Source organism: Pristiophorus japonicus, chromosome 8, assembly GCF_044704955.1.
Source record: "Pristiophorus japonicus isolate sPriJap1 chromosome 8, sPriJap1.hap1, whole genome shotgun sequence".
Classification (NCBI taxonomy): domain Eukaryota; kingdom Metazoa; phylum Chordata; class Chondrichthyes; family Pristiophoridae; genus Pristiophorus; species Pristiophorus japonicus.
Window position 1 is genome coordinate 241,313,552 of NC_091984.1, and position 24,701 is coordinate 241,338,252.

Consider the following 24,701-nt stretch of genomic DNA (forward strand, 5'->3'; position numbering starts at 1 on the left):
TAATAATCTCTCTCACCACTCTCTCACATACAACCCCCCCCCCCCCCCCCAAACCCACCCCCCCCCCCCAACCCCCCCCCACCACCCCACCCCCAACCCCCCACCCCCCCCCCCCCACCACCCCCCAAACCCCCAACCCCCCCCCCCACACCCCACCCCCCAACCCCCCCCCCCAAACACTCAACCCCCCCACCCCCCCCCACCCCCACCCCCACCCCCCAAACCAACCCCCCCACCCCCAAACACCCCTCCAACACCAACACACCCCAAACCCCCTCCCCCAACACCCCCCCCCACCCCCAAACACCCCCCCCAATCCAAACACCAACCCAACCAACCATACCACCCCCAACACCAAACCACAAATCCCAAACACCCCCCCCCAACATCATACCCAAAACACCACCCCAAGCACTTAAAAAACACCCCCCCCCCACCACTCCCCCAAACACCAAATCCCAAACACTCCTCCCAAACCCCCAAACACCCCCCCCTCCAAAACACCCCCCCTCCAAAACACCCCCCCTCCAAAACACCCCCCCAAAACACTTCCCCCCCCAAAAAAACACTTCCCCCCAAAAAAAAACACTTCCCCCCCCCCAAAAAACACTCTTCCCCCCCAAAAAAACACTCTTCCCCCCCAAAAAAAAACACTCTTCCCGCCCCCCAAAAAACACTCTTTCCCCCCCCAAAAACACTCTTCCCCCCAAAAAAAACACTCTTCGCCCCCCCCCAAAAAAATTCTCCCCACCCCCAAAAACACTCTCCCCCCACAAAAACACTCTTTTCCCCCCCCTCCAAATACCCCCCCAAACACACAATACCACCCCCCCCCAAAACACCAAACCTCGCCAAAACATCCAAAACACCAACCTCACCACACCCCCCAAACACCCAACCTCACCTCACCACAACCCTCCCCCCAAACATCCAACCTCACCACCCCCCCCCCCCCCAAATGCCCAACCTCACTTCACCCCCCCCCCCCCCCAAAAGGCACCCAAACCTTCACAGCCCCAAACCCAAAGCCGAACACTCAGACCCAAACCCCAGGACAGACAGAGAGAGAGAGAGACAGCCAGCACAGAGACCCCATAACCCAAACCCTAACCCTGGGACAGACAGACTGAGAGAGACACCTGGTACTCCATGCTGGCTCTCTCTGATCAGCTCATATTTGTCCAAGTGCATACATGCTGAGATGGCATAAATTGGAACGGAATGCCCAATAGTTCTTGACAATGGTCCAGACAGCATTGACACCTGTCTCTTAAACCCCCCCCACCTCAACACATACACACACACAACAAAAGAGGCTTGCCGAATGCTTTTCCATGAAGAGAGTACCCTGTTACTTGCTTCTGACACATACCCCTGCCATATAACTGGCATGTCGAAGTAATGAAAACACAGCTGAGTATTTTACCGCCATTGCAATTATCTTCACAACTGAATGGTTGCCACAGCGCCATCAACAGAGGAAACATATTTACATGTGCCCCCTTCCTCTTTCTTTTCAGCGGGTGCAGTCTCGAGTCCATTGGCAGCATCTGTTTGCAACCAGTTTTTACTGAGTGCGTGGGAGGAACACAGCTGATCACCGTGCAATGTTCTGTCCCGCTCTATCGTGGGATAAGCATTATCTTTTCTCATAACACCTATCATAAGAACATAAGAAATAAGAGCATACAGCCCTCGAGCCTGCTCTGCTATTTAATACGACCATGGCTGATCTGATCTTGGCCGCAACTCCACTTCCCTGCCCACTCCCCATAACCTTTCACTCTCTTATCACTCAAAAATCTGTCTATCTCCACCTTAAATATATTCAATGACCCAGTCTCCACAGCTCTCTGGGGCAGAGAATTCCACAGATTCACCACCCTCAGAGAGAAGAAATTCCTCCTCATTTCCGTTTTAAATGGGCGACCCCTTATTCTGAAACTATGCCCCCCTAGTTCTAGATTCCCCACGAGGGGAAACAGCCTCTCTGCATCTATCCTGTCAAGTCCCCTCAATCTTATTACGTTTCAATAAGATCACATCTCATTCTTCTAAACTCCAATGAGTATAGGCCCAACCTGCTCGACCTATCTTCATAAGTCAACCCCTTCATCTCAGGAATCAACCTCATGAACCTTCTCTGAACTGCCTCCAATGCAAGTATATCCTTCCTTAAATAAGGAGACCAAAACTGTGCACCAGTGCCAGAAACTAGAAGAGTTTTTACCAATCTTCCATGTTTATCTTGGGGCTTATCTTGTTGCAGAATTCTCACAGCACTCTTCTGCTATTCTTCACAAAGAACCTGAAGAGACAGTTGAGCCTTCAAACGATGAAGATGCTGAAATCGATGAGAAGTCAAAATCGGACTTGCAAATTGCAAGAGAGGCAGAAAAAAGTGGTAGGTTGTGTAAGGAGGGCTGTAGTTCACTCTGTCTTCACAGTCAGATTGCAGAATGTTGTAGAGTGGAGACGGGAAAGGATTAACCTCCCGCACCAGCTGCGTGCGCTTCCGATGGAGCTGCCACTGGACCTGCTGACGAGTAGCTGGCTGGGGAGGTCAGCACTCGGGGGCATAGTCTCAGGATAGAGTGCACGGCCTGAAAGGGTGTGGAGGCAGACTCAATCCTATCTTTCAAAAGGGTGTTGGACAAGTATCGAAAGGAAAAGAATTTGCAGGGCTACGGGGAAAGGGCGGGAGAGTGGGACTGGCTGAGAATCGGCACGGGCTCGACGGGCCGAATGGCCTCCTGTGTTGTAATCATTCTATCACTCTATGATTCTAAGGGGTCGGCCATTTAAGACTGAGACAAGGGGGAATTTCTTCACTCAGAGGGTGGTGAATTTTTGGAATTCTCTGCCCCAGAGGGCAGTCATTGAGTATATGCAAGGCTGAGATCAATAGATTTTTGGACTCTGGGGGAATCAAGGGATATGGGGATTGGGCGGGAAAGTGGAGTTGAGAAAGAAAGACGTACATTTATATAGCGTCTTTCACAACCTCAGGACGTCCCAAAGCACATTACAGCCAATGACGTACTTTTGGAGTGTAGTCACTGTTGTAATGTGGGAAACAGGGCAGCCAATTGCACAGCAAGATCCCACACACAGCAATGTGATAATGACCACACAATCTGTTTCTTAGTGATGTTGATTGAGGGATAAATATTGGCCAGCACATCGGGGAGAATTCCCCTGCTCTTCTTCAAAATAGTGCCATAGAATCTTTTACATCCACCTGAGAGAGCAGACAGGGCCTCGGTTTAACGTCTCATCTGAAAGATGGCACCTCCGACAGTGCAACACTTCCTCAGTACTGCGTTGGAGTGTCAGCTTAGATTTTTGTGCTCGTGTCCCTGGTGTGGGACTTGAACCCACAACCTTCTGACTCAGGCGAGAATGCTGCCCACTGAGCCACGGCTGAGGTCAAAGATCAGCCATGATCTTACTGAATAGCGGAGCAGGCTCAAAGGGCCATATGGTCTGCTCCTGCTCCTAATTCGTATGTTCTTATGTTCTTTATTAAAGAACCATTGAAATTTACAGCACAGAAGGAGGCCATTCAACCCATCGTGTCCGTGCCGGCCGACAAAGAGCTACCCAGCCTAATCCCACTTTCCCGCTCTCGGTTCATAGCCCTGTAGGTTACAGCGCTTCAGGTGCACATCCAGGTACTTTTTAAATGTGGTGAGGGTTTCTGCCTCTACCACCCTTTCAGGCCGTGAGTTCCAGACCCCCACCACCCTCTGGGTGAAATCATTTCCCCTCAAATCCCCTCTAAACATCCCCCCCAATTACTTTAAATGTATGGCCCCTGGTTGTTGACCCCTCTGCTCTGTTATGTACAGGCTGCTGTTGTCTTTGGGATGTTTCTTTGATGCAAGTTGTGTCCCAGTGTTGTGGTGTCGAGCAGCAACTTCTTTCAGAGAGGAGTGGATTGGAATGTTTTGGGAATGACCCATTCCAAGAAAATCTATAACTGGATAGAGCAATGCAGATTTAAAACTGGGTGCTTACTGCTGTTTGGTGAGCCATGGGCAGTGACCTGGATGATTAATAGGGGAGGTGTCCAATGTGTAAGTGTATACAGTGTTCGCAGTCAAGGGCTGCAACCATTTCACAGGCTTTTTCATTTCAACCATTTCTCAATGTGTCAGCTGTGGCTCAGTGGGCAGCACACTCGCCTCTGAGCCAGAAGGTTGTGGGTTCAAGTCCCACTCCAGAGACTCGAGCACATAACTCTAGGCTGACACTCCAGTGCAGTGCTGAGGGAGCGCCGCACTGTCGGAGGTGCCGTTTTTCAGATGAGACGTTAAACCGAGGCCCCGTCTGCTCTCTCAGGTGGATGTAAAAGATCACATGGCACTATTTTGAAGAAGAGCAGGGAATTATCCCCGGTGTCCTGGGGCCAATATTTATCTCTCAATCAACATAACATTGGTCATTATCACATTGCTGTTTGTGGGAGCTTGCTGTGCGCAAGTTGACTGCCGCGTTTCTCACATTACAACAATGACTACACTCCAAAAGTACTTCATTGGCTGTAAAGCGCTTTGGGACGTCCAGTGATGGTGAACGGCGCTATATAAATGCAAGTCTTTCTTTCTCTAGCACCGTTGCTGCGTTGGCACCAGCTACCAAATCGAGCAAAGGCAGACCAGTCTGACTCTCCCTGTGCCAGCAGAAACCTTCCGGCTCCCACTCAGATTGTGGTGTGCTTTGACGTGGCTGGAATGAGGAGCTTGCTGTGTGAGGTCCACCAATCTATGTCGGGGCACGTGGAGGCAGACTGCTAACGTACGCGCACACCAACCCATCGCTCACAATTAAAGGCACTGAGCAAAAACTAAAACATATCCCCACTTGCATCGCAGTCCTCAGCTGTTGTCTTGTTTCACGAAAGAAGTTGGGAAGAATTTGATATTAGAATTGGCCGTGTATTTTTCCGACAACTTTCATGCACAATTTACTTATTTGGAGAAGGAGCAAAACGAGGCTGATCAATACTTCCAATCTGTGCTTCCGTCTGTAGCCGTCAGTAGCCAGAAACTCTCATTGACCGCTATGGAGTCTGCAGTATCACAACCAAGCCAGAGTGATGTAGGAGAAAAGTCAAGAGGCCTGAAAACAGTAAGTACTGACGTTACTGTTATAATTGACAATATTGTTCAATGCCGCAAGCTTTTGCTACTATAATGTACGTTGCTGCAGACAGGCAGCAAGAGGTGGCCATTTTTATCATGGGTCTTTTAGACAGGCATTTACTGTCTCACATGTTTTCCCTGTTTTAGTTTCCAAGCATTCTTTAAACCTGAATGTGGAACCAGTCATCTTCATCATGGGCAGTCCCTCGAAATCGAGGAAGACTTGCTTCCACTCAGTGAGTTCTCAGGTGACTGAACAGTCCAATACGGGAATTACAGTCTCTGTCACAGGTGGGACAGACAGTGGTTGAAGGAAAGGGTGGGTGGGGAGTCTGGTTTGCCGCACGCTCCTTCCGCTGCCTGCGCTTGCTTTCTGCATGCTCTTGGCGATGAGACTCGAGGTGCTCGGCGCCCTCCCAGATGCTCTTCCTCCACTTAAGGCGGTTTTTGCCCAGGGATTCCCAGGTATCAGTGGAGATGTTGCACTTTATCAGTGAGGCTTTGAGGGTGTCCTTGAAACGTTTCCTCTGCCCACCTGGGGCTCGCTTGCCGTGTAAGAGTTCCGAGTAAAGCGCTTGCTTTGGGAGTCTTGTGTCAGGCATGCGAACAATGTGGCCCACCCAACGGAGCTGGTGGAGTGTGGTCAGTGCTTCGATGCTGGGGATGTTGGCCTGAACTAGAACGCTGATGTGACAAGGAACCAGTACTGGTACTGTGACCAGACGAACACTGTAAAGCCCCCGTATAGTCATTCAGAACAAAAACAAAATACCGCGGTGCCGGAAATCTGAAAACAAAACCAGAAAATGCCGGAAGTACTCGACAGATCAGGCAGTGTCTGTGGAGAGAGAAACAGAAGTCAGTCGGTGATATTTCAGTTCCAAGACCCTTTCTCAAGTCGACTGACTGACTTCTGTTTCTCTATAGCTGCTACCTGACTTGCTGAATATTTCCGGCTTTGTCTGTCTGAGTTACTGCATTCACTTGGAATGTTGATTGTAAAATTTTAATTGTGTTCTCACCTGTCCCTGTATAAGTACTCTGGTGGATGCTGGTGAGACCATTTGAAAATTGGAGTTAAAATGATAGTCCTTTTTATTGATAATTTTATTTCCAACTAACCTAATCCTCATTCTTTAGTGTAACGGGTCCCATGCCTGTGATGCCACGATCTCTGCCAATGCTCCCTTAGCCGGCCACTTGAGAAAGCACGAGTTAAAACCGGACGGACCACCCGGCACCTGCTTCGAAACATAGAAAATAGGTGCAGGAGTAGGCCATTCGGCTCTTCGAGCCTGCACCGCCATTCAATAAGATCATGGCTGATCATTCCCTCAGTACCCCTTTCCTGCTTTCTCTCCATACCCCTTGATTCCTTTAGCCGTAAGGGCCGTATCTAACTCCCTCTTGAATATATCCAATGAACTGGCATCAACAACTCTCTGCGGCAGGGAATTCCACAGGTTAACAACTCTCTGAATGAAGAAGTTTCTCCTCATCTCAGTCCTAAATGGCTTACCCCTTATCCTTAGACTTGTCCCCTGGCTCTGGACTTCCCCAACATCGGGAACATGCTTCCCGCATCTAACCTGTCCAATCCCGACAGAATTTTATATGTTTCTATGAGATCCCCTTTCATCCTTCTAAACTCCAGTGAATACAGGCCCAGTCGATCCAGTCTCTCCTCATATGTCAGTCCAGCCATCCCGGGAATCAGTCTGGTGAACCTTCGCTGCACTCCCTCAATAGCAAGAACGTCCTTCCTCAGATTAGAAGGCCAAAACTGAACACAATATTCCAGGTGAGGCCTCACCAAGGCCCTGTACAATTGCAGTAAGACCTCCCTGCTCCTATACTCAAATCCCCTAGCTATGAAGGCCAACATATCATTTGCCTTCTTCACCGCCTGCTGTACCTGCATGCCAACTTTCAATGACTGATGTACCATAACACCCAGGTCTCGTTGCACCTCCCCTTTTCCTAATCTGCCGCCATTCAGATAATATTCTGCCTTCGTGTTTTTGCCCCCAAAGTGGATAACCTCACATTTATCCACATTATACTGCATCTGCCATGCATTTGCCCATTCACCTAACCTGTCCAAGTCACTCTGCAGCCTCTTAGCATCCTCCTCACAGCTCACACCGCCACCCAGTTTAGTGTCATCTGCAAACTTGGAGATATTACACTCAATTCCTTCATCTAAATCATTGATGTATATTGTAAATAGCTGGGGTCCCAGCACTGATCCCTGCGGCACTCCACTGGTCACTGCCTGTCATTCTGAAAAGGACCCGTTTATCCCGACTCTCTGCTTCCTGTCTGCCAACCAGTTCTCTATCCACATCAGTATATTACCCCCAATACCATGTGCTTTAATTTTGCACACCAATCTCTTGTGTGGGACCTTGTCAAAAGTCTTTTGAAAGTCCAAATACACCACATCCACAGGTTCTCCCTTGTCCACTCTGCTAGTTATATCCTCAAAAAACTCCAGTCGACCCTGCAAAGACCTTGTCACTAACATCTGGGAACATGTGTCAAAATTGGGAGAAACCTGGAATAAAAAGCTAATGTCAGTAATGGTGATCATGAAACTATCAGATTGTCGTAAAATCCCATCTGGTTAACTGCCGCCCTTACCCGGGGTCTGGTCTATATGTGACTCCAGACCCACAGCAATGTGATTGACTATTAACTGCTCTCTGAAATGGCCTCGCAAGCCACTCAGTTGTAAAAAAACCGCTACAAGAAACAATAAAACCGGACGGATTACTTGGCACCGGCTACGGACACGACAACGGCGCACATAGCCCAGTCGACCCTGCAATGTCCTCCTCACTAACATCCGGGAACTTGTGCCAAAACTAGGGAGTACTGCCCACAGACTAGTCAAGCAACAGCCTGACACAGTAATACTCACAGAATCATACCTTTCAGCCAATGTCCCAGACTCCTCCATCACCATCCCTAGGTATGTCCTGTCTCACCAGCAGGACAGACCCACCAGGGGTGGTGGCACAGTGGTGTACAGTCTGGAGGGAGTGGCCCTGGGAGTCCTCAACATTGACTCCGGTCCCCATGAAGTCTTATGGCTTCAGGTCAAGTATGGGCAAGGAAACCTCCTGCTGATTACCACCTACTGCCCACCCTCAACTGATGGATCAGCACTCCTCCATGTTGAACATAAGAACATAAGAAATAGGAGCAGGAGTCGGCCATTTGGCCTCTCGAGCCTGCTCCGCCATTTAATACGATCATGGCTGATCTGATCATGGACTCAACTCCACTTCCCTGCCCGCTCCCCATAACCCTTTATTCCCTCATCGCTCAAAAATCTGTATCTTCACCTTAAATATATTCAATGACCCAGCCTCCTCAGCTCTCTGGGGCAGAGAATTCCACAGATTTACAACCCTCTGAGAGAAGAAATTTCTCCTCATCTCAGTTTTAAATGGGTGGCCCCTGAGACTATGTCCCCTAGTTTTAGTTTCCCCTATGAGTGGAAATATCCTCTCTGCATCCACCTTGACGAGTCCCCTCTATCTTATATGTTTCGATAAGATCATCTCTCATTCTTCTGAACAATGAGCATAGGTCCTATCTGCTCAACATATCTTCATAAGTCAACCCCCTCATCTCCGGAATCAACCTCGTGAACCTTCTCTGAACAGCCTCCAATGCAAGTATATCCTTCCTTAAATATGGAGACCAAAACTGTACGCAGTACTCCAGGTGTGGCCTCACCAATACCCTGTACAGTTGTAGCAGGACTTCTCTGCTTTTATACTCTATCCCCCTTGCAATAAAGGCCAACATTCCATTTGCCTTCCTGATTACTTGCTGTACCTGCATACTAACATTTTATGTTTCATGCACAAGGACCCCCAGGTCTCTCTGTACTGCAGCACTTTGCAATTTTTCTCCATTTAAATTATAATTTGCTATCCACTTTGGCAGAAAAAAATAGGATAACCTCACATTTTCCCATATTATACTCCATCTGACAAATGTTTGCCCACTCACTTAGCCTGTCTCTATCCCTTTGCAGATTTTTTGTATCCTCCTCACAATTTGCTTTCCCATCCATCTTTGTATCATCAGCAAACTTGGCTACATTACACTCGGTCCCTTCATCCAAGTCATTAATATAAATTGTAAATAGTTGAGGCCCCAGCACCGATCCCTACGGCACCCCACTAGTTGCTGTTTGCCAACTGGAAAATGACCCATTTATCCCGACTCTCTGTTTTCTGTTGTTAGCCAATCCTCTATCCATGCTAATATATTACCCCCAACCCCGTGAGCTTTTATCTTGTACAGTAACCTTTTTGAATGCCTTCTGGAATCCAAATACATCACGTCCACTGGTTCCCCCTTATCCACCCTGCTCATTGTATCCTCAAAGAACTCCGGCAAATTTGTCAAATTAAAACCATGCTGACTCTGCTTGATTGAATTATGCTTTTCCAAATGTTCTGCTACTGCTTCCTTAATAATGGACTCCAGCGTTTTCCCAACGACAGATGTTAAGCTAACTGGTCGATAGCTTCCTACTTTCTGTGTGCCTCCTTTTATAAATAGGGTCATTACATTTGCGGTTTTCCAATCCGCTGGGACTTCCCCAGAATCCAGGAAATTTTGGCAGCCACATCTTTTTGAGACTCTAGCATGTAAGCCATCAGGTCCAGGAGACTTGTCCGCCCTTAGTCCCATTATTTTACCAAGTACTACTTCTTTAGTGATAGTGATTTTATTAAGTTCCTCCTTCCCTATGGTCCTTTGATTATCCACTATTGGGATGTTTTTAGTGTTTTCTACCGTGAAGACCGATACAAAATATTTGTTCAAAATCTCTGCCATTTCCCTGTTCCCCATTATTAATTCCCCAATCTCATCCTCCAGGGGACCTACATTTACTTTAGCCACTCTTTTCCTTTTTATGTACCTGTAGAAACTCTTACTATCTGTTTTTATATTTTGTGCTAGTTTAGTTTCATAATCTATCTTCTCTCTCTTTATTATTTTTTTAGTTGTTCTTTGCTGGCTTTTAAAAGTTTCCCAATGCTCTGGCCTCCCACTAATCTTGGCCACATTGTATGCCCTTGTTTTCAATTTGATACCATCCCTTATTTCCTTAGTTAGCCACAGATGGTTATCCCTTCTCTTACAGTCTTTCCTTCTCATTGGGATATATTTTTGTTGCGAGTTATGAAATATCTCCTTAAGTGTCTGCCACTGCTCATCAACCGTCCCACACTTAAATCTATTTTCCCAGACCACTTTAGCCAACTCTGCCTTCATACCTTTGTAGTCTCCTTTATTTAAGCTTAGGACACTGGTTTGAGATCCAACTTTCTCACCCTCCAATTGAATTTGAAATTCAACCATGTTATGGTCACTCATTCCTAGCGGATCCTTTACTAGGAGATTGTTTATTAATCCTGTCTCATTACACAGTACCAGCTCTGAGATGGCTGGTTGGTTCTGTTACATACTGCTCAAGTAAACTATCCTGAATACACTCTATGAACTCTTTCTCAAGGCTACCCTGGCCAATTTGCTTTGTCGAATCAATGTGAAGGTTAAAATCGCCCATGATTATTGCCATTCCTTTTTTACAAGCCTCCATTATTTCTTGATTTATACTCCGTCCAACAGTGTAGCTACTGTTAGGGGGCCTATAGACTGCACCCACCAGCGATCTTTCCCCCTTATTATTCCTTATCTCCACCCAAACTGATCCAACATCTTGATCTTCTGAGCCAATATCGTTTCTCACTAATGCACTGACCATTCTTTATTAACACAGCTACCCCACCTCCTTTTCCTTTTGTCTGTCCTTCCGAATTGTCAAATACCTTGAATATTTAGTTCCCAGCCCTGGTCACCTTGCAACCACGTCTCTGTAATGGTCATCAGATCATAGTCATTTGTATCTATTTGTGCCGCCAACTCATCTATTTTGTTACGAATGCTACGTGCATTCAGATAAAGAGCTTTTAAATGATTTTTTACCATTTTTTCCAGCTTATACCCCACTTTCTGATCGACGTTTATGTTTATACATTCTGTCCCTTCCTGTCACGATCTGGTTTTCATTTCCCCCAGTGCTACCCTGCTCTATCGCCTTCTCCTTATTCTTTGACTTTTTAAATTTCCGCTCACCTGAACTCTCCCCCCTAGTATATAGTTTAAAGCCCTCTCTACAGCCCTAGTTATTCGATTCGCCAAGCCCCTAGTCCCAGCGCGGTCTAAGTGCAGCCCGTCCCAACAGAACAGCTCCTTACCCCAGTACTGGTGCCAGTGCCCCAGGAACCAAAACCCATTTCTCTCACACCAGTCTTTGAGCCACGTGTTTAATCTTTGATCTTATTTACCTTATGCAAATTTGCTCGTGGCTCAGCTAGTAATCTAGAGATTATTAGCTTTGTGGTTCTGCTTTTTAATTTGGCCCCAAGCTGCTCACACTCCCTCAGCAGAACCTCTTTCTTTGTTCTATCTCTGTTGTTGGTACCCACGTGGACCACGACAACTGGATCTTCATCCCAGCCCAGAGGAGATATCCTTAATCCTGGCACCGGGCAGGCAACACAGCCTTTGGGACTCATGCTCTTGGCTGCAGAGAACAGAATCTATCCCCCTAACTATACTGTCCCCTACCACTATAATGTTTCTTTTTACTCCCCCAGTTGAATGGCCTCCTGTACCACGGTGCTGTGGTCAGTTTGATCATCCTCCCTGCAGTCCCTGCTCTCGTCCACACGGGGAGTAAGAGCCTTGAACCTGTTGGACAAGAGCAAAGGCTGAGGCTCCTCCATCACTACATCCTGGATCCCCATACCTTCCTCACTCGTAGTCACACCCTCCTGTCCCTGACCACGAATCGGACTTGAATTAATTAATCTAATTGGTCTGACGGGTTCCTGGATCGCGACGTCCAGGTAACTCTCCCCCTCCCTTATGTGTCGCAGTGTCTGCAGCTTGGATTTCAGCTCATCAGCGAGGAGCCGAAGTCCCTCGAGCTGCAGACACTTGCTGCAGATGTGGTCGCTGTGGACCTCAATGTTGTCCATGTTGCAGCAGTGACACATTGCCTGCTCTGCAATCTATAATGTATTTCATTAATTAGATTTAGTTTTTAATCCCAGCCCCTAATTTAAGGCCCTTAATTTAAAGCAAGAAAAGTTGAACACTACTTGGAAGAAGCACTGAGAGTCATCATCATCATCATAGGCAGTCCCTCGAAATCGAGGAAGGCATGCTTCCACTCAGGTGACTGAACAGTCCAATACGGGAATTACAGTCTCTGTCACAGGTGGGACAGACAGTGGTTGAAGGAAAGGGTGAGTGGGGAGTCTGGTTTGCCGCACGCTCCTTCCGCTGCCTGCGCTTGGTATCTGCATGCTCCCGGCGACGAGACTCGAGGTGCTCAGTGCCCTCCCAGATGCTCTTCCTCCACTTAGGGCGGTCTTTGGCCAGGGAGTCCCAGGTGTCAGTGGGGGTGTTGCACTTTATCAGGGAGGCTTTGAGGGTGTCCTTAAAACATTTCCTCTGCCCACCGGGGCTCGCTTGCTGTGTAGGAGTTCCAAGTAGAGCGCTTGCTTTGGGAGTCTCGTGTCAGGCATGCGAACAATGTGGCCCGCCCAGTGGAGCTGGTCGAGTGTGGTCAGTGCTTCAATGCTGGGGATGTTGGCCTGATTGAGAACACTGATGTTGGTGCTTCTGTCCTCCCAGGGGATTTGTAGGATCTTGCGGAGGCATCCACCACAGACCCAATCAATGTCCAGACCAGGGTCAAGCAGGGCTGCGTATTCACGCCAGTCCTTTTCTCGATCTTCCTCGCTGCAATGCTCCACCTGGCACTTAACAAGCTCCCCGCTGGAGTGGAACTAAACTATAGAACCAGTGGGAACCTGTTCAACCTTCGTCGCCTCCAGGCCAGATCCAAGACCGTCCCATCCTCTGTTGTCGAGCTGCAGTACGCGGACGATGCCTGCGTCTGAGCACATTCAGAGGCTGAACGTCAAGTCATCGTCAGCATCTTCACCGAGGCGTATGAAAGCATAGGCCTTACCCCTGGGAGGACAGACGCACCAACATCAGTGTTCTCAATCAGGCCAACATCCCCAGCACCGAAGTACTGACCGCACTAAACATCCGTAAGACAAAGGTCCTCCACCAACCTGACCCCGCCACATAGCACTGTCCCCCCAGTCATCAAGATCCACGACGCGGCCCTGGACAACGTGGACCACTTTCAATATCTCGGGAGCCTATTATCAGCAAGGACAGATATCACCGACGAGGTTCAACACCGCCTCCAGTGTGCCAGCACAGCCTTCGGTTGCCTGAGGAAGAGAGTGTTCAAAGATCAGGGCCTCAAATCTGGCACCAAGCTCATGGTCTACAGGGCTACAGTGATACCCACCCTCCTGTATGGCTCAGAGACATGGACCATGTACAGTAGACACCTCAAGTCACTGGAGAAATACTGAGAGTAGCAAGGGATAAAAGCTACTGACCGAGCTGGCCAAGTACTGAAGCACATAGCTGCCAGACTGGGCCGGCGACAGATGATGAGAGAACCAAACTACTTGACCTCGTCCTCCCCAACCTACCTGTCACAGATGCATCTGTCCATGACAGCATTGTAGCAGTGAGCAGCACACAGTCATTGTGGAGAAAAAATCCCGTCTTCACACTGAGGACACCCTCCATCGTGTTGTGTGGCACTCCCACCGTGCTAAATGGGATAGATTCAGATCAGATCAGATCTAGCATCTCAAAACTGGGCAACCATAATATGCTGTGGGCCATCATCATCAGCAGAATTGTATTCCACCACAGTCTTATTGTGTTCCTAACACAGATGAGACTGCACACAGGGAGGTTAAAGTAACAGTGACCTCAGAGTGAGGAACAGGCCATAGGGGCCGGCTTATATACAGTGCTCCCAAGGGATGCTGGGATCCCTTGGGACTTCAGGGGATTCACTCCCTGGTGGCGGAACATGGGAGTGCATGCTTTACAGATACACAACATCACTCCCGCTGCAAAGTCAAAGTGAAAACTATTTACAAGGTGAGGCGGTCGGGAGCCTTTCTTTCCCTGGTGGACCGCCTCGGTACAAATGTCTGTTCTGGTGTGTTGGCTGTGCCCTCGCTGGGCTGGCGTGTTGTTGGCCCTGCAGGGCTGCTGGGTGAGCCTGGCCTTGCTGGGCTGTTGGGCGTGATGGGTTCGATTTCCTGGTCCGGGGTGGTGTTGTTGATCCTTTGGGTGTGTGTTGTGGGCTTGAAAAAGGTGGTGTGTGCTGTGGGTTGTTCAGGGCAACCTGTGATCCGCAGCCTAGTTTGGTCCAGGTGCTTTCTGCAAATTTGTCCATTGTTTACTTTGACTACAAACACCCTACTCCCTTCTTTAGCTATCACCGTGCCCGCGATCCACTTGGGACCATGTCCATAGATTAGCACAGACACAGGGTCACTTTGATAAATTTCCCGTGACACTGTGGCGGAACTATCGTTTACATTTTGTTGCTGCCGCCTGCTCTCTATCTGATCATGCAGGTTGGGGTGAACCAGCGAGAGTTTGGTTTTAAGTGTCCTTTGCATGAGTAGCTCAGCCAGGGGCACCCCTGTGAGCGAGTGGGGTCTCGTGCGGTATCTGAGCAGTACTCAGGACAGTTGGGTTTGGAGTGAGCCTTCTGTGACTTGTTTAAGGCTCTGTTTGATGGTTTATACTGCCCGTTCTGCCTGCCCATTGGAGGCTGGTTTAAACGGGGCCGAGGTGACATGTTTGATCCCATTGTGGGTCATGAATTCTTTAAATCCGGCACTGGTGAAACATGGCCCATTGTCACTGACCAGTATGTCAGGCAGGCCATGGGTGGCAAACATGGCCCTCAGGCTTTCAATGGTGGCAGTGGCGGTGCTTCCCGACATTATTTCACATTCAATCCATTTTGAAAAAGCATCCACCACCACCACGAACATTTTACCGAGAAATGGGCCTGCATAGTCGACGTGGATCCTCGACCATGGTCTGGAGGGCCAGGACCACAAACTTAGTGGTGCCTCTCTGGGCGCGTTGCTCAATTGAGCACGCACGCTGCATTGCCGTACACAGGACTCTAAGTCCGAGTCGATACCGGGCCACCACACGTGGGAGCTGGCTATCGCTTTCATCATTACTATACCCGGGTGTGTGCTGTGGAGATCCGAGATGAACGTTTCCCTGCCCTTGGTAGCACTACGCGGTTACCCCACAACAGGCAGTCTGCCTGAATGGACAGCTCGTCCTTTCGCCCTTTGAACGGCTTGATTAGCTCCCATGCAGTACACAGTTTTTTACTAGGGATAGCAGAGGATCTTGGCTGGTCCAAGTCCTAATCTGTCGGGCCGTGACAGGTGATTTATCATTTTCAAACGCTTCCATGACCATCAACAAGTCTGCGGGCTGCGCCACCATCAACAAGTTTGCAGGCTGCACCATTTCCACCCCCGTGGTGGGCAATGGTAGCCGACTGAGAGCATCCGCACAGTTCTCGGTGCCTGGCCTGTGGAGGATGGTATAGTTATACGCTGATAGCGTGACTGCCCACCTTTGTATGTGGGCTGAGGCATTAGTATTTATCCCCTTGTTTTCAGCGAACAGGGATATGAGGGGCTTGTGATCGGTTTCCAGCTCAAATTTGAGGCCAAACAGGTACTGATGCATTTTCTTTACCCCGAACACATATGCTAATGTCGCTTTCTCAATCATGCTGTAGGCCCTCTCGGCCTTGGACAAGTCCTGGAAACATAGACGACAGGTTGCAACTTCCCCGCAACGTTAGCTTGTTGTAATACAAAACCTGGAGGAGGTCCTCCAGTGACTGGATAAGCTGAAGAGGTCGAAATGCGTCTTCATGGCAACAGAAGTGGAGTTTTTGGGGAGAAAGATCGCAGCGGATGGCATTCGACCCACAGACGCCAAGACAGAGGCTATCAGGAACGCGCCCAGGCCACAGAACGTCATGGAGCTGCGGTCGTTCCTGGGACTCCTCAACTATTTTGGTAACTTCCTACCGGGGTTAAGCACTCTCTTAGAGCCCCTACATGTGTTATTGCGCAAAGGTGAGAACTGGGTATGGGGAAAAAACCCGACTCAGTACGACGACGCATCACATGCTAGCACAAGTCTTTTACACGGGTTATACAATACAAGCAGCTTGTTGGAGCATAAAATGTTTCTGACTTTCTCAAAAGCAATTACTTGGTTTTTTTCCCCATACCCAGTTTTCACCTTTACGCAATAACACCTGTAGGGGCTCGAAAAGGGTGCTTAACCCCGGTAGGAAGTTACCAAAATAGTTGTGGAGTCCCAGGAACGACCGCAGCTCCGTGACGCTCTGTGGCCTGGGTGCGTTCCTGATAGCCTCTGTCTTGGCGTCTGTGGGCCGAATGCCATCCGCTGCGATCTTTCTCCCCAAAAACTCCACTTCTGTTGCCAAGAAGACGCATTTCGACCTCTTCAGCTGCAGCCCTATGCCATCCAGTCGCTGGAGGACCTCCTCCAGGTTTTATAGGTGCTCGACGGTGTCCCGACCCGTGACCAATATGTCGTCCTGAAAAACCACTGTGCGTGGTACCGACTTGAGTAGGCTATCCATGTTTCTCTGGAAGATCGCTGCAGCCGACCGAATTCCAAACGGGCATCTGTTGTAGATGTACAGTCCCTTGTGCGTGCTGATGCAGGTGAGGCCCTTCGAAGACTCCTCCAGCTCCTGCGTCATGTGGGCTGAAGTCAGCTCGAGCTTGGTGAACGTCTTGCCTCCTGCCAGCGTCGCAAATAGATCGTCTGCCTGAGGTAGCAGGTATTGGTCCTGTAGCGAGAAACGATTAATAGTTACTTTATAATCGCCGCAAATCCTGACCGTGCCATCACTTTTGAGTACTGGAACAATCGGGCTGGCCCACTTGCTGAATTCCACTGGGGAGATGATGCCCTCGCGTTGTAGCCTGTCCAGCTCGATTTCCACTCCCTCATCATGTGAGGTACCGCTCGCGCCTTGTGGTGAATGGGTCGTGCCTCTGGGACCAAGTGGATCTGCACCTTCGCCCCAGAAAAGTTTCCAATGCCTGGCTCAAAAAGGGAAGGAAATTTGTTAAGAACCTGGGTACATGAGGCCTCATCGACATGTGATAGCACTCGGATGGCATCCCAGTTCCAGCGGATTTTGCCCAGCCAGCTCCTTCCAAGCAATGTGGGCCATCGCCCGGGACAATCCAGAGTGGCAGTTCGTGCACTGTGCCCTCGTAGGTGACCTTGACCACGGCGCTGCCCAGGACAGTGATAAGCTCTTTGGTGTACGTTCTCAGTTTCATGTGGATGGGGCTCAGGGCTGGTCTGAGTGCCTTGCTGCACCAGTCTCTCAAACATCTTTTTACTCATGATGGATTGGCTAGCACCAGTGTCCAGTTCCATGGCTATTGATAAGCCATTCAATTTTACGTTTAGCATTATAGGTGGACATTTCGTCAAAAATGTGTGCACCCTGTGTCCTTCAGCATCTGCCTCCTCTCTCTGAGGCTCGAAATTGCTTTGATCCACCATGGACCGATCTTTCTCTGCCACGTGGTGGTTAGCAGGTTTTGCAGAGCTTACAGCTCGTCTGCAAGCTCGTTGGAGGTGTCCCATTGTTCCACAGCTCTTGCAAACATACCCTTTGAAGTGGCATGAATAGGCTGAATGGAAACCTCCACAACGCCAACAAGGTGTCAATTGCCTTGCATTCATCCTTTGTTGCGAACTCTTGAGTCATCTGAGGCCTGCTGGCAGTTGCAGTCTCGTGGTTTCTGCCCTGTACATTTCTGCTCGCAAACACAGTTCCAGTTAATTTATGAACATTGCTAGCACTTGAGTGCTGAGAGATTTGTTTGGTGTTATCACTGGTGGACATAAACGCCTGTGCTATCGCAATGGCTTTACTGAGGGTCGGTGTCTCTACAGTCAAAAGTTTTCGTAGGATGGTCTCGTGGCCACTGCCCAGTCCAAAAAATATCTCTGAGCATTTGCTCCAGGTAGCCATCAAACTCACATTGTCCTGCAAGTCGCCTTAGCTCACCACTTCCTGACTTTTAGATCGCTGGCATGTGTAGAACCGATACCTCGCCATCAGCACGCTCTCTGTCGGGTTCAGATGCTCCCAAACCAGTGTACACAGCTCCTCATACGACTTATCTGTGGGTTTCACCGGAGCCAGAAGATTCTTCATGAGGCTGTAGGTCGGTGCCCCGCAGACCGTAAGGAGGACCGCTCTCCTTTTTGCAGCGCTTCCTTCTCCGTCCAACTCATTGGCCACAAAGTACTGGTCTAACTGTTCGACATAGGCTTCCCAGTCCTCACCCTTCGAGAACTTCTCCAGGATGCCCACAATTTGCTGCATCTTTGCGTTGGATTCGTATTCTCGTCGCCAGTTATTGTGTTCTTAACACAGATGAGGCTGCACACAGGGAGGTTAAAGTAACAGTGACCTCAGTCTTTAATAAGACACTCCAGAGTGAGGAATAGGCCTTAGGGGCCGGCTTATATACAGTGCTCCCAAGGGATGCTGGGATCCCTTGTGACTTCAGGGGATGAGCTCCCTGGTGGCGAAACATGGGAGTGCATGCTTTACAGATACACAACAAATCCAACCTCATGGCCTGGTGTATCCCTCACTCTACCATTATCATCAAGCCACAGGACCAACCCTGGTGTGAGGAGTGCAGAGGAACATGTCAGGAGCAGCACCAGGCGTACCTAAAAATGAGGTGCCAACCTGGGGAAGCTGCAACACCGGACTACACGCATGCTAAACAGCGGAAGCAGCACGCTATAGACAGGGCTAAGCGATCCCACAATCGACGGATCAGATCAAAGCTCTGCAGTCCTGCCACATCCGGTCGGGAATGGTGGCGGACAATTAAACAACTAACAGGAGGAGGAGGCTCCATGAATATTCCCGTCCTCAATGATGGTGGAGCACAGCACACGAATGCAAAAGACAAGGCTGAAGCATCTGCAGCCAACTTCGGCCAGAAGTGCCGAGTGGATGATCCATATCGGCCTCCTCCTGATGTCCCCACCATCACAGAAGCCAGTCTTCAGCCAATTCAATTCACTCCACGTGATATCAAGAAGCGGCTGAGCGCACTGGATACAGCAAAGGCCCTGGGCCCCGACAACAGCCCGGCTGTCGTGCTGAAGACTTGTGCTCCAGAACTAGCTGCACCTCTAGCCCAGCTGTTCCAGTACAGTTACAACACCGGCATCTACCCGACAATGTGGAAACTGCCCAGGTATGTCTACAAAAAGCAGGATAAATCCAATCCAGCCAATTACTGCCCCTTGACATTCAATGACATTACCATCGCCGAATCCCCCATCATCAACATCCTGGGGGTCACTATTGACCAGAAACTTAACTGGACCAGCCACATAAATACTGTGGCTACAAGAGCAGGTCAGAGGCTGGGTATTCTACGACGAATGTCTTACCTCCTGACTCCCCAAAGCCTTTCCACCATCTACAAGGCACAAGTCAGGAGTATGATGGAATACTCCCCACTTGCCTGGATGAGTGCAGCTCCAACAGCACTCAAGCAGCTCGACACCATCCAGGACAAAGCAGCCGCTTGATCGGCCCCCCATCCACCACCTTCAACATTCACTCCCTCCACCACTGGCGCACCGTGGCTGCAGTGTGTACCATCTACAAGATGCTCTGCAGCAACTCGCCAAGGCTTCTTCGGCAGCATCTCCCAAACCCACGGCCTCTACCATCTCGAAGGACAAGGGCAGCAGGCCCATGGGAACACCACCACCTCCACGTTCTCCTCCCAGTCACACACCATCCCGACTTATATCGCCATTCCTTCATCGTCGCTGGGTCACAATCCTGGAACTCCCTCCCTAACAGCACTGTGGGAGCACCTTCACCACACGGACTGCAGCGGTTCAAGAAGGCGGCTCACCACCACCTTCTCAAGGGACAATTAAGGATGGGCAATAAATATCTGCCTTGCCAGCGATACCCACATGCCATGAACAAATTTCAAAAAAATTCTGCTGCTCACCCATGGAGATGCTGCAGCCTCTAACCCACACCTTCCTTGGCACAACTGCGACTGGGACTGAATACAGAGTATTGGTGAGGCCACACCTGGAGTACTGCGTACAGTTTTGGTCTCCATATTTAAGGAAGGATATACTTGGTTTGGAGGCAGTTCAGAGAAGGTTCATGAGGTTGATTCCTGAGATCAGGGGATTGACTTATGAGGAAAGGTTGAGTAGGTTGGGCCTCTCCTCATTAGAATTCAGAGGTGATCTTAACTGAAATGTATAAGATTGAGGGGGCTCGACAAGGTGGATGCAGAGAGGATGTTTCCACTGATGGGGGAGACTAGATCTAGGGGGCATTGTCTTAGAATAAGGGACCGCCCAATTAAAACTGAGATGAGGAGGAAATTCTTCTCTCTGAGGGTTGTGAATCTGTGAAATTTGTTGCCTCAGAGAGCTGTGGAAGCTGGGTCATTGAATAAATTTAAGACAGAGATAGACAGTTTCTTAACCGATAAAGGAATAAGGGGTTATGGGGAGCAGGCAGGGAAGTGGACCTGAGTCTATGATCGGATCAGCCATGATCGTATTAAATGGCGGAGCAGGCTCGAGGGGCCGTCTGGCCTACTCCTGCTCCTATTTCTTATGTTCTTATGAATGGAGTGTGCAGCAGAGCTTGCGTTTCCCCCATACTGATGCTCTCCTGCCTCCCTGGTCGAGGGTCACAGACCGAATGTAGTACTGCCTCACCCTGGCTATGATTGGCTAACCCAGAGCCAACTCATTGAACTGGGAAGGTTCCCGCTGGGTACGATCAATAGCTCACCAAGCAGTACATTGATCCAGCAGGATCTGTACTTCATTATCATTGTCATTGAAATCCTGATGCAGTCGTAAGAAGTATATCTAGGAGTGTGTTGGTTAGAGACTGATACTCATTGACACGCACATTTTATTAAAATACATGAAACTCAGTGTGTGTAAAATGTGTCTTTTAATGTGCCAATAATATACCTGTACTAACCCATGCTTTTCCTTTATTTCAGAAAATCATAACCCAGATAGTAGAACAGGTAGTGCTTTATGTTTCTCTTGAAAATATTCCTCAGGAGTTTATGAATTACGATACTTTCTATTTTCTCAGGAATAGAAAAGGTAGATATATATTCTTACAATATTACTGTAATGCACTTAAACCGGTTTCAAACAGAACCCCTTTAAACACGGCTATACAATCACAGAATTGTTACTTAACGTTATTAACAAATAATTTGATTTATTGTATTGTTATTTAGGGCATATTGGGTTTTATTTCTTATCCTTGCAATTGGTTTAATTGAAACATCTTCATGTTATCGCCATTGCCCCTATTCTCATCAATCTCCATTGGCTTCTAGTGCAATGAATTAAAAACCTTTGCCCATGGTCAAAACCCCTTGCCCCATCATACCTCTGCATCCCTCCAGCTGTTTGGCCTTGTTTTTGCCATTTCTGACGCAGGTCTGCTGTGTGTTCCCCCTTCCCTTATGAACTTGCAGAAGACATTCGCTAAGGTTATCTAAAATTAAAGCTCATGGAATTAAAGGCAAATTATTGACCTGGTTAGAAGATTAAGTTAGGCGGTAGAAGACAGAGAGTGGGGATAATGTGTCTGTACTCAAATTGGAAGGAAGTGACCAGTGGTGTCCCACAAGGATCTGTGCTAGGGCCTCAACTATTTGCTATATTTATCAATGACTTCGATAACCCAATAGAAAGCCATATATCCAAGTTTGCCGATGGCACAAAGATTGGCGACATGGAAGCTTAACATTACAAGGCGACATTGCTAGATTAAGTGAGTGGGCGAAACTGGCAGATGGATTTCGATGCAGGTAAGTGAGAGGTCATTCATTTGGGACCAAAAAGGACCAATCCGAGTATTTAAATGGAGAAAAACTAGGAACAGTGGAGGGCTAAAAGGATTTCGGGGGGTCCATGCACACACATCACTAAAATGTAGTAGTCAACTATAAAAAAGAATCCAAAAAGCTAATGGAATGTTGACCTTTATAACTAGGGGGCTAGAATATAAAGGAGATGAGGTTTTGCTACAGCTGTACAAAGCCCTGGTTAGACCACATCTGGAGCACTGTACAGTTCTGAGCCCTGCAGCTTAGGGAGGATATATTATCCTTGGAGAGAACACAGCACAGATTCAGCAGAACATTACCAGGGCTCCAAGGGTTAGATTATGAGAGAGATTATATAAACTAGGGCTGCATTCCCTGGAATATAGAAGATGGTGTGATTTGATTGCGGTTTTTAAGATTCGGAAAGGAATTGATAGGGAATTGACATGGTAAGTAGGGTTCTTTTTCTGCTGGTAGGGGAGGCTAGGACAAGAGGAACCTTAAAATCCGGGCCAGGCCATTGAGAGGAGTTAGGAAACACTTCTTCACACAAAGGGCGGTCGATGTGTGGGACTCTCTCCCACAAAAAGCAGTAGGTGCTAGCTCAATCATCAATTTTAAATCTGAGATTTCAGCGAGCCAAAGGTATTGAGGGATGTGGAGTCAAGATGGGTGGATGGGGCTAGGAATACAGATCAGTTGTGATCTCATTGAATATTAGAAGCGGGTTGGGATGCTGAATGGCTTCCTCCTGTTCCTATGTTCCCTCACTCCACTGTGGGTTGCAGAGTCTCGAGCATCTCAGCTAGGTGACTTTTTTAAATAGATGGTAAGTAGTAGCAAAGACAAAGCAGGTTAACAGTAATATGCAGAACATTGCTATTCCCCATAAAGGTATAAACACATATCCCTGCCTCTTGGGCATGTACCTCGGACACCCTTTGACGTTTGATTGGAATAAAGGAAATCAAAATGTCACCATTCACAATCACAGGATGTGCCAAAGTGCTTCACAGCCAATTAAGTACTTTTGAAATGAAGTCACTGTCGTAGGAAACACCGTAACCAATTTGCGCACAGCAAGGTTCCACAAACAGCAATGAGATAATGACCAGATAATCTGTTTGTGATGTTTGTTAAGGGATAAATGTTGGCCACTGAAGAGAACTCCCCTGCTGTTTTTCGAAGTAGTGACAGGGTAGTGTTTCTATCCACCTGAGAGGGCAGGTGCAGCCTGAATTTAACTTCTCATCCGAAAGATGGCACCTCTGACACTGCAGCGCTCCCTAAGTACTGCACTGGACTATCAGCCTGGATTATGGGCTCAAGTCTCTGGAGTGGGTCTCGAACCCACAGCCTGCCGACTCTGAGGCGAGAGTGTTGCCCACTGAGCCACAGCTGACTCTTATGAAAATATGTACATACCCATTCATAATTGAATCGAGCTGTCAGACATCCACAGAATTTCAAACACAATGCTTGCTGGACATGGTATGCCATTATCGTCTTTTGAAATTCAGACTTGGAATACATGACACAGCTAATAGCTGTTTGTTGCAAATCCATTGGTTGCATATTTGTAAAAGTCCTTTGAGCCCAATGAATGTTACACAGAACAAAGCAATCGAGTAACCAAGATTGATTTAAAACATTAATGGACGCGACTGCTGCCAACAAACTGGAAGCGGACTGCACATGCGCTCTGCCGGTTCGACACAGGAGCAGGTTCGTTTAAAAAAAAAAGTAAATGCCAGTGGGGAGGGAGCTGGCTTCAAAAATGGCGGGAGAGAAATGCTGTTTGGGGGGAAAAAAGTTTTGGGTTCCAGATGAATGCGCAGTACAGTATACTACTGTGCTGCTTCCCACTGTTGGTAACAGTCACCCCAAACATTAATATACTAACCACTTGCTGAATCATAAATCAGGCACTTGCTCTCTGTTTCTGAGCTGTTCTTTATCAGCCAGTCTGGGATATTTCTTTAAGTGAGCCTTGAATTAACCCTGAATGTACTATAACAAAAATTAGATAATGGGCAAAATACCACATTTTGTCACAGGCTGTTACAGAAAAGCTCTTACTGTTACATCTGCAATAATTACACATAATTGAACTGAATATTGTAAACATTGTATTTAGAGACCATTACGGAGCCCAATGACATGAAGGAGACCAATTTATTAATGCCCAAAATGTTGGAGTTTGGCCTGCTGAATGGTCACTTTTTGTTGATGTTAAATCAAGTCCTTACACAGGTAAGATGATTAAATCCATAAAGAGCAAGTACTGGTACAATATTGTTCAAAATCTTCCAAATGGCACATATTTCCTGTCCCTAAATGTTACTTTCTATGAAACTTTATAATGTCAACATTTATATCAATGGAAATGGCCTGTGCAAGCATTTGTAGTGGGGAAATCCAATCTTAAGAACATAAGAAATAGGAGCAGGAGTATTTAATACGATCATGGCTGATCCGATCATGGACTCAGGTCCACTTCCCTGCCCGCTCCCCATAACCCCTTATTTCCTATCAGTTAAGAAACTGTCTATCTCTGTCTTAAATTTATTCAATGTCC

The 24,701-nt window shown here is 48.1% G+C and overlaps 1 protein-coding gene across 2 annotated transcripts in view; it reads left to right on the forward strand.

Annotated features, from left to right (window-relative positions):
• The first annotated feature begins 2,272 nt into the window (after positions 1-2,272).
• The window catches only part of dnah10 (dynein axonemal heavy chain 10), a 397,024-nt gene continuing 374,595 nt past the window's right edge, over positions 2,273-24,701 (forward strand). For both annotated transcript variants that reach the window (XM_070888200.1, XM_070888202.1), the window contains exons 1-4: positions 2,273-2,404; positions 5,036-5,133; positions 21,278-21,386; positions 24,261-24,376. In XM_070888200.1, coding sequence (XP_070744301.1) covers positions 5,068-5,133; positions 21,278-21,386; positions 24,261-24,376 — 291 coding nt within the window. In that variant the 5' untranslated portion in view covers positions 2,273-2,404; positions 5,036-5,067. The remainder of the gene's footprint in view (positions 2,405-5,035; positions 5,134-21,277; positions 21,387-24,260; positions 24,377-24,701) is intronic.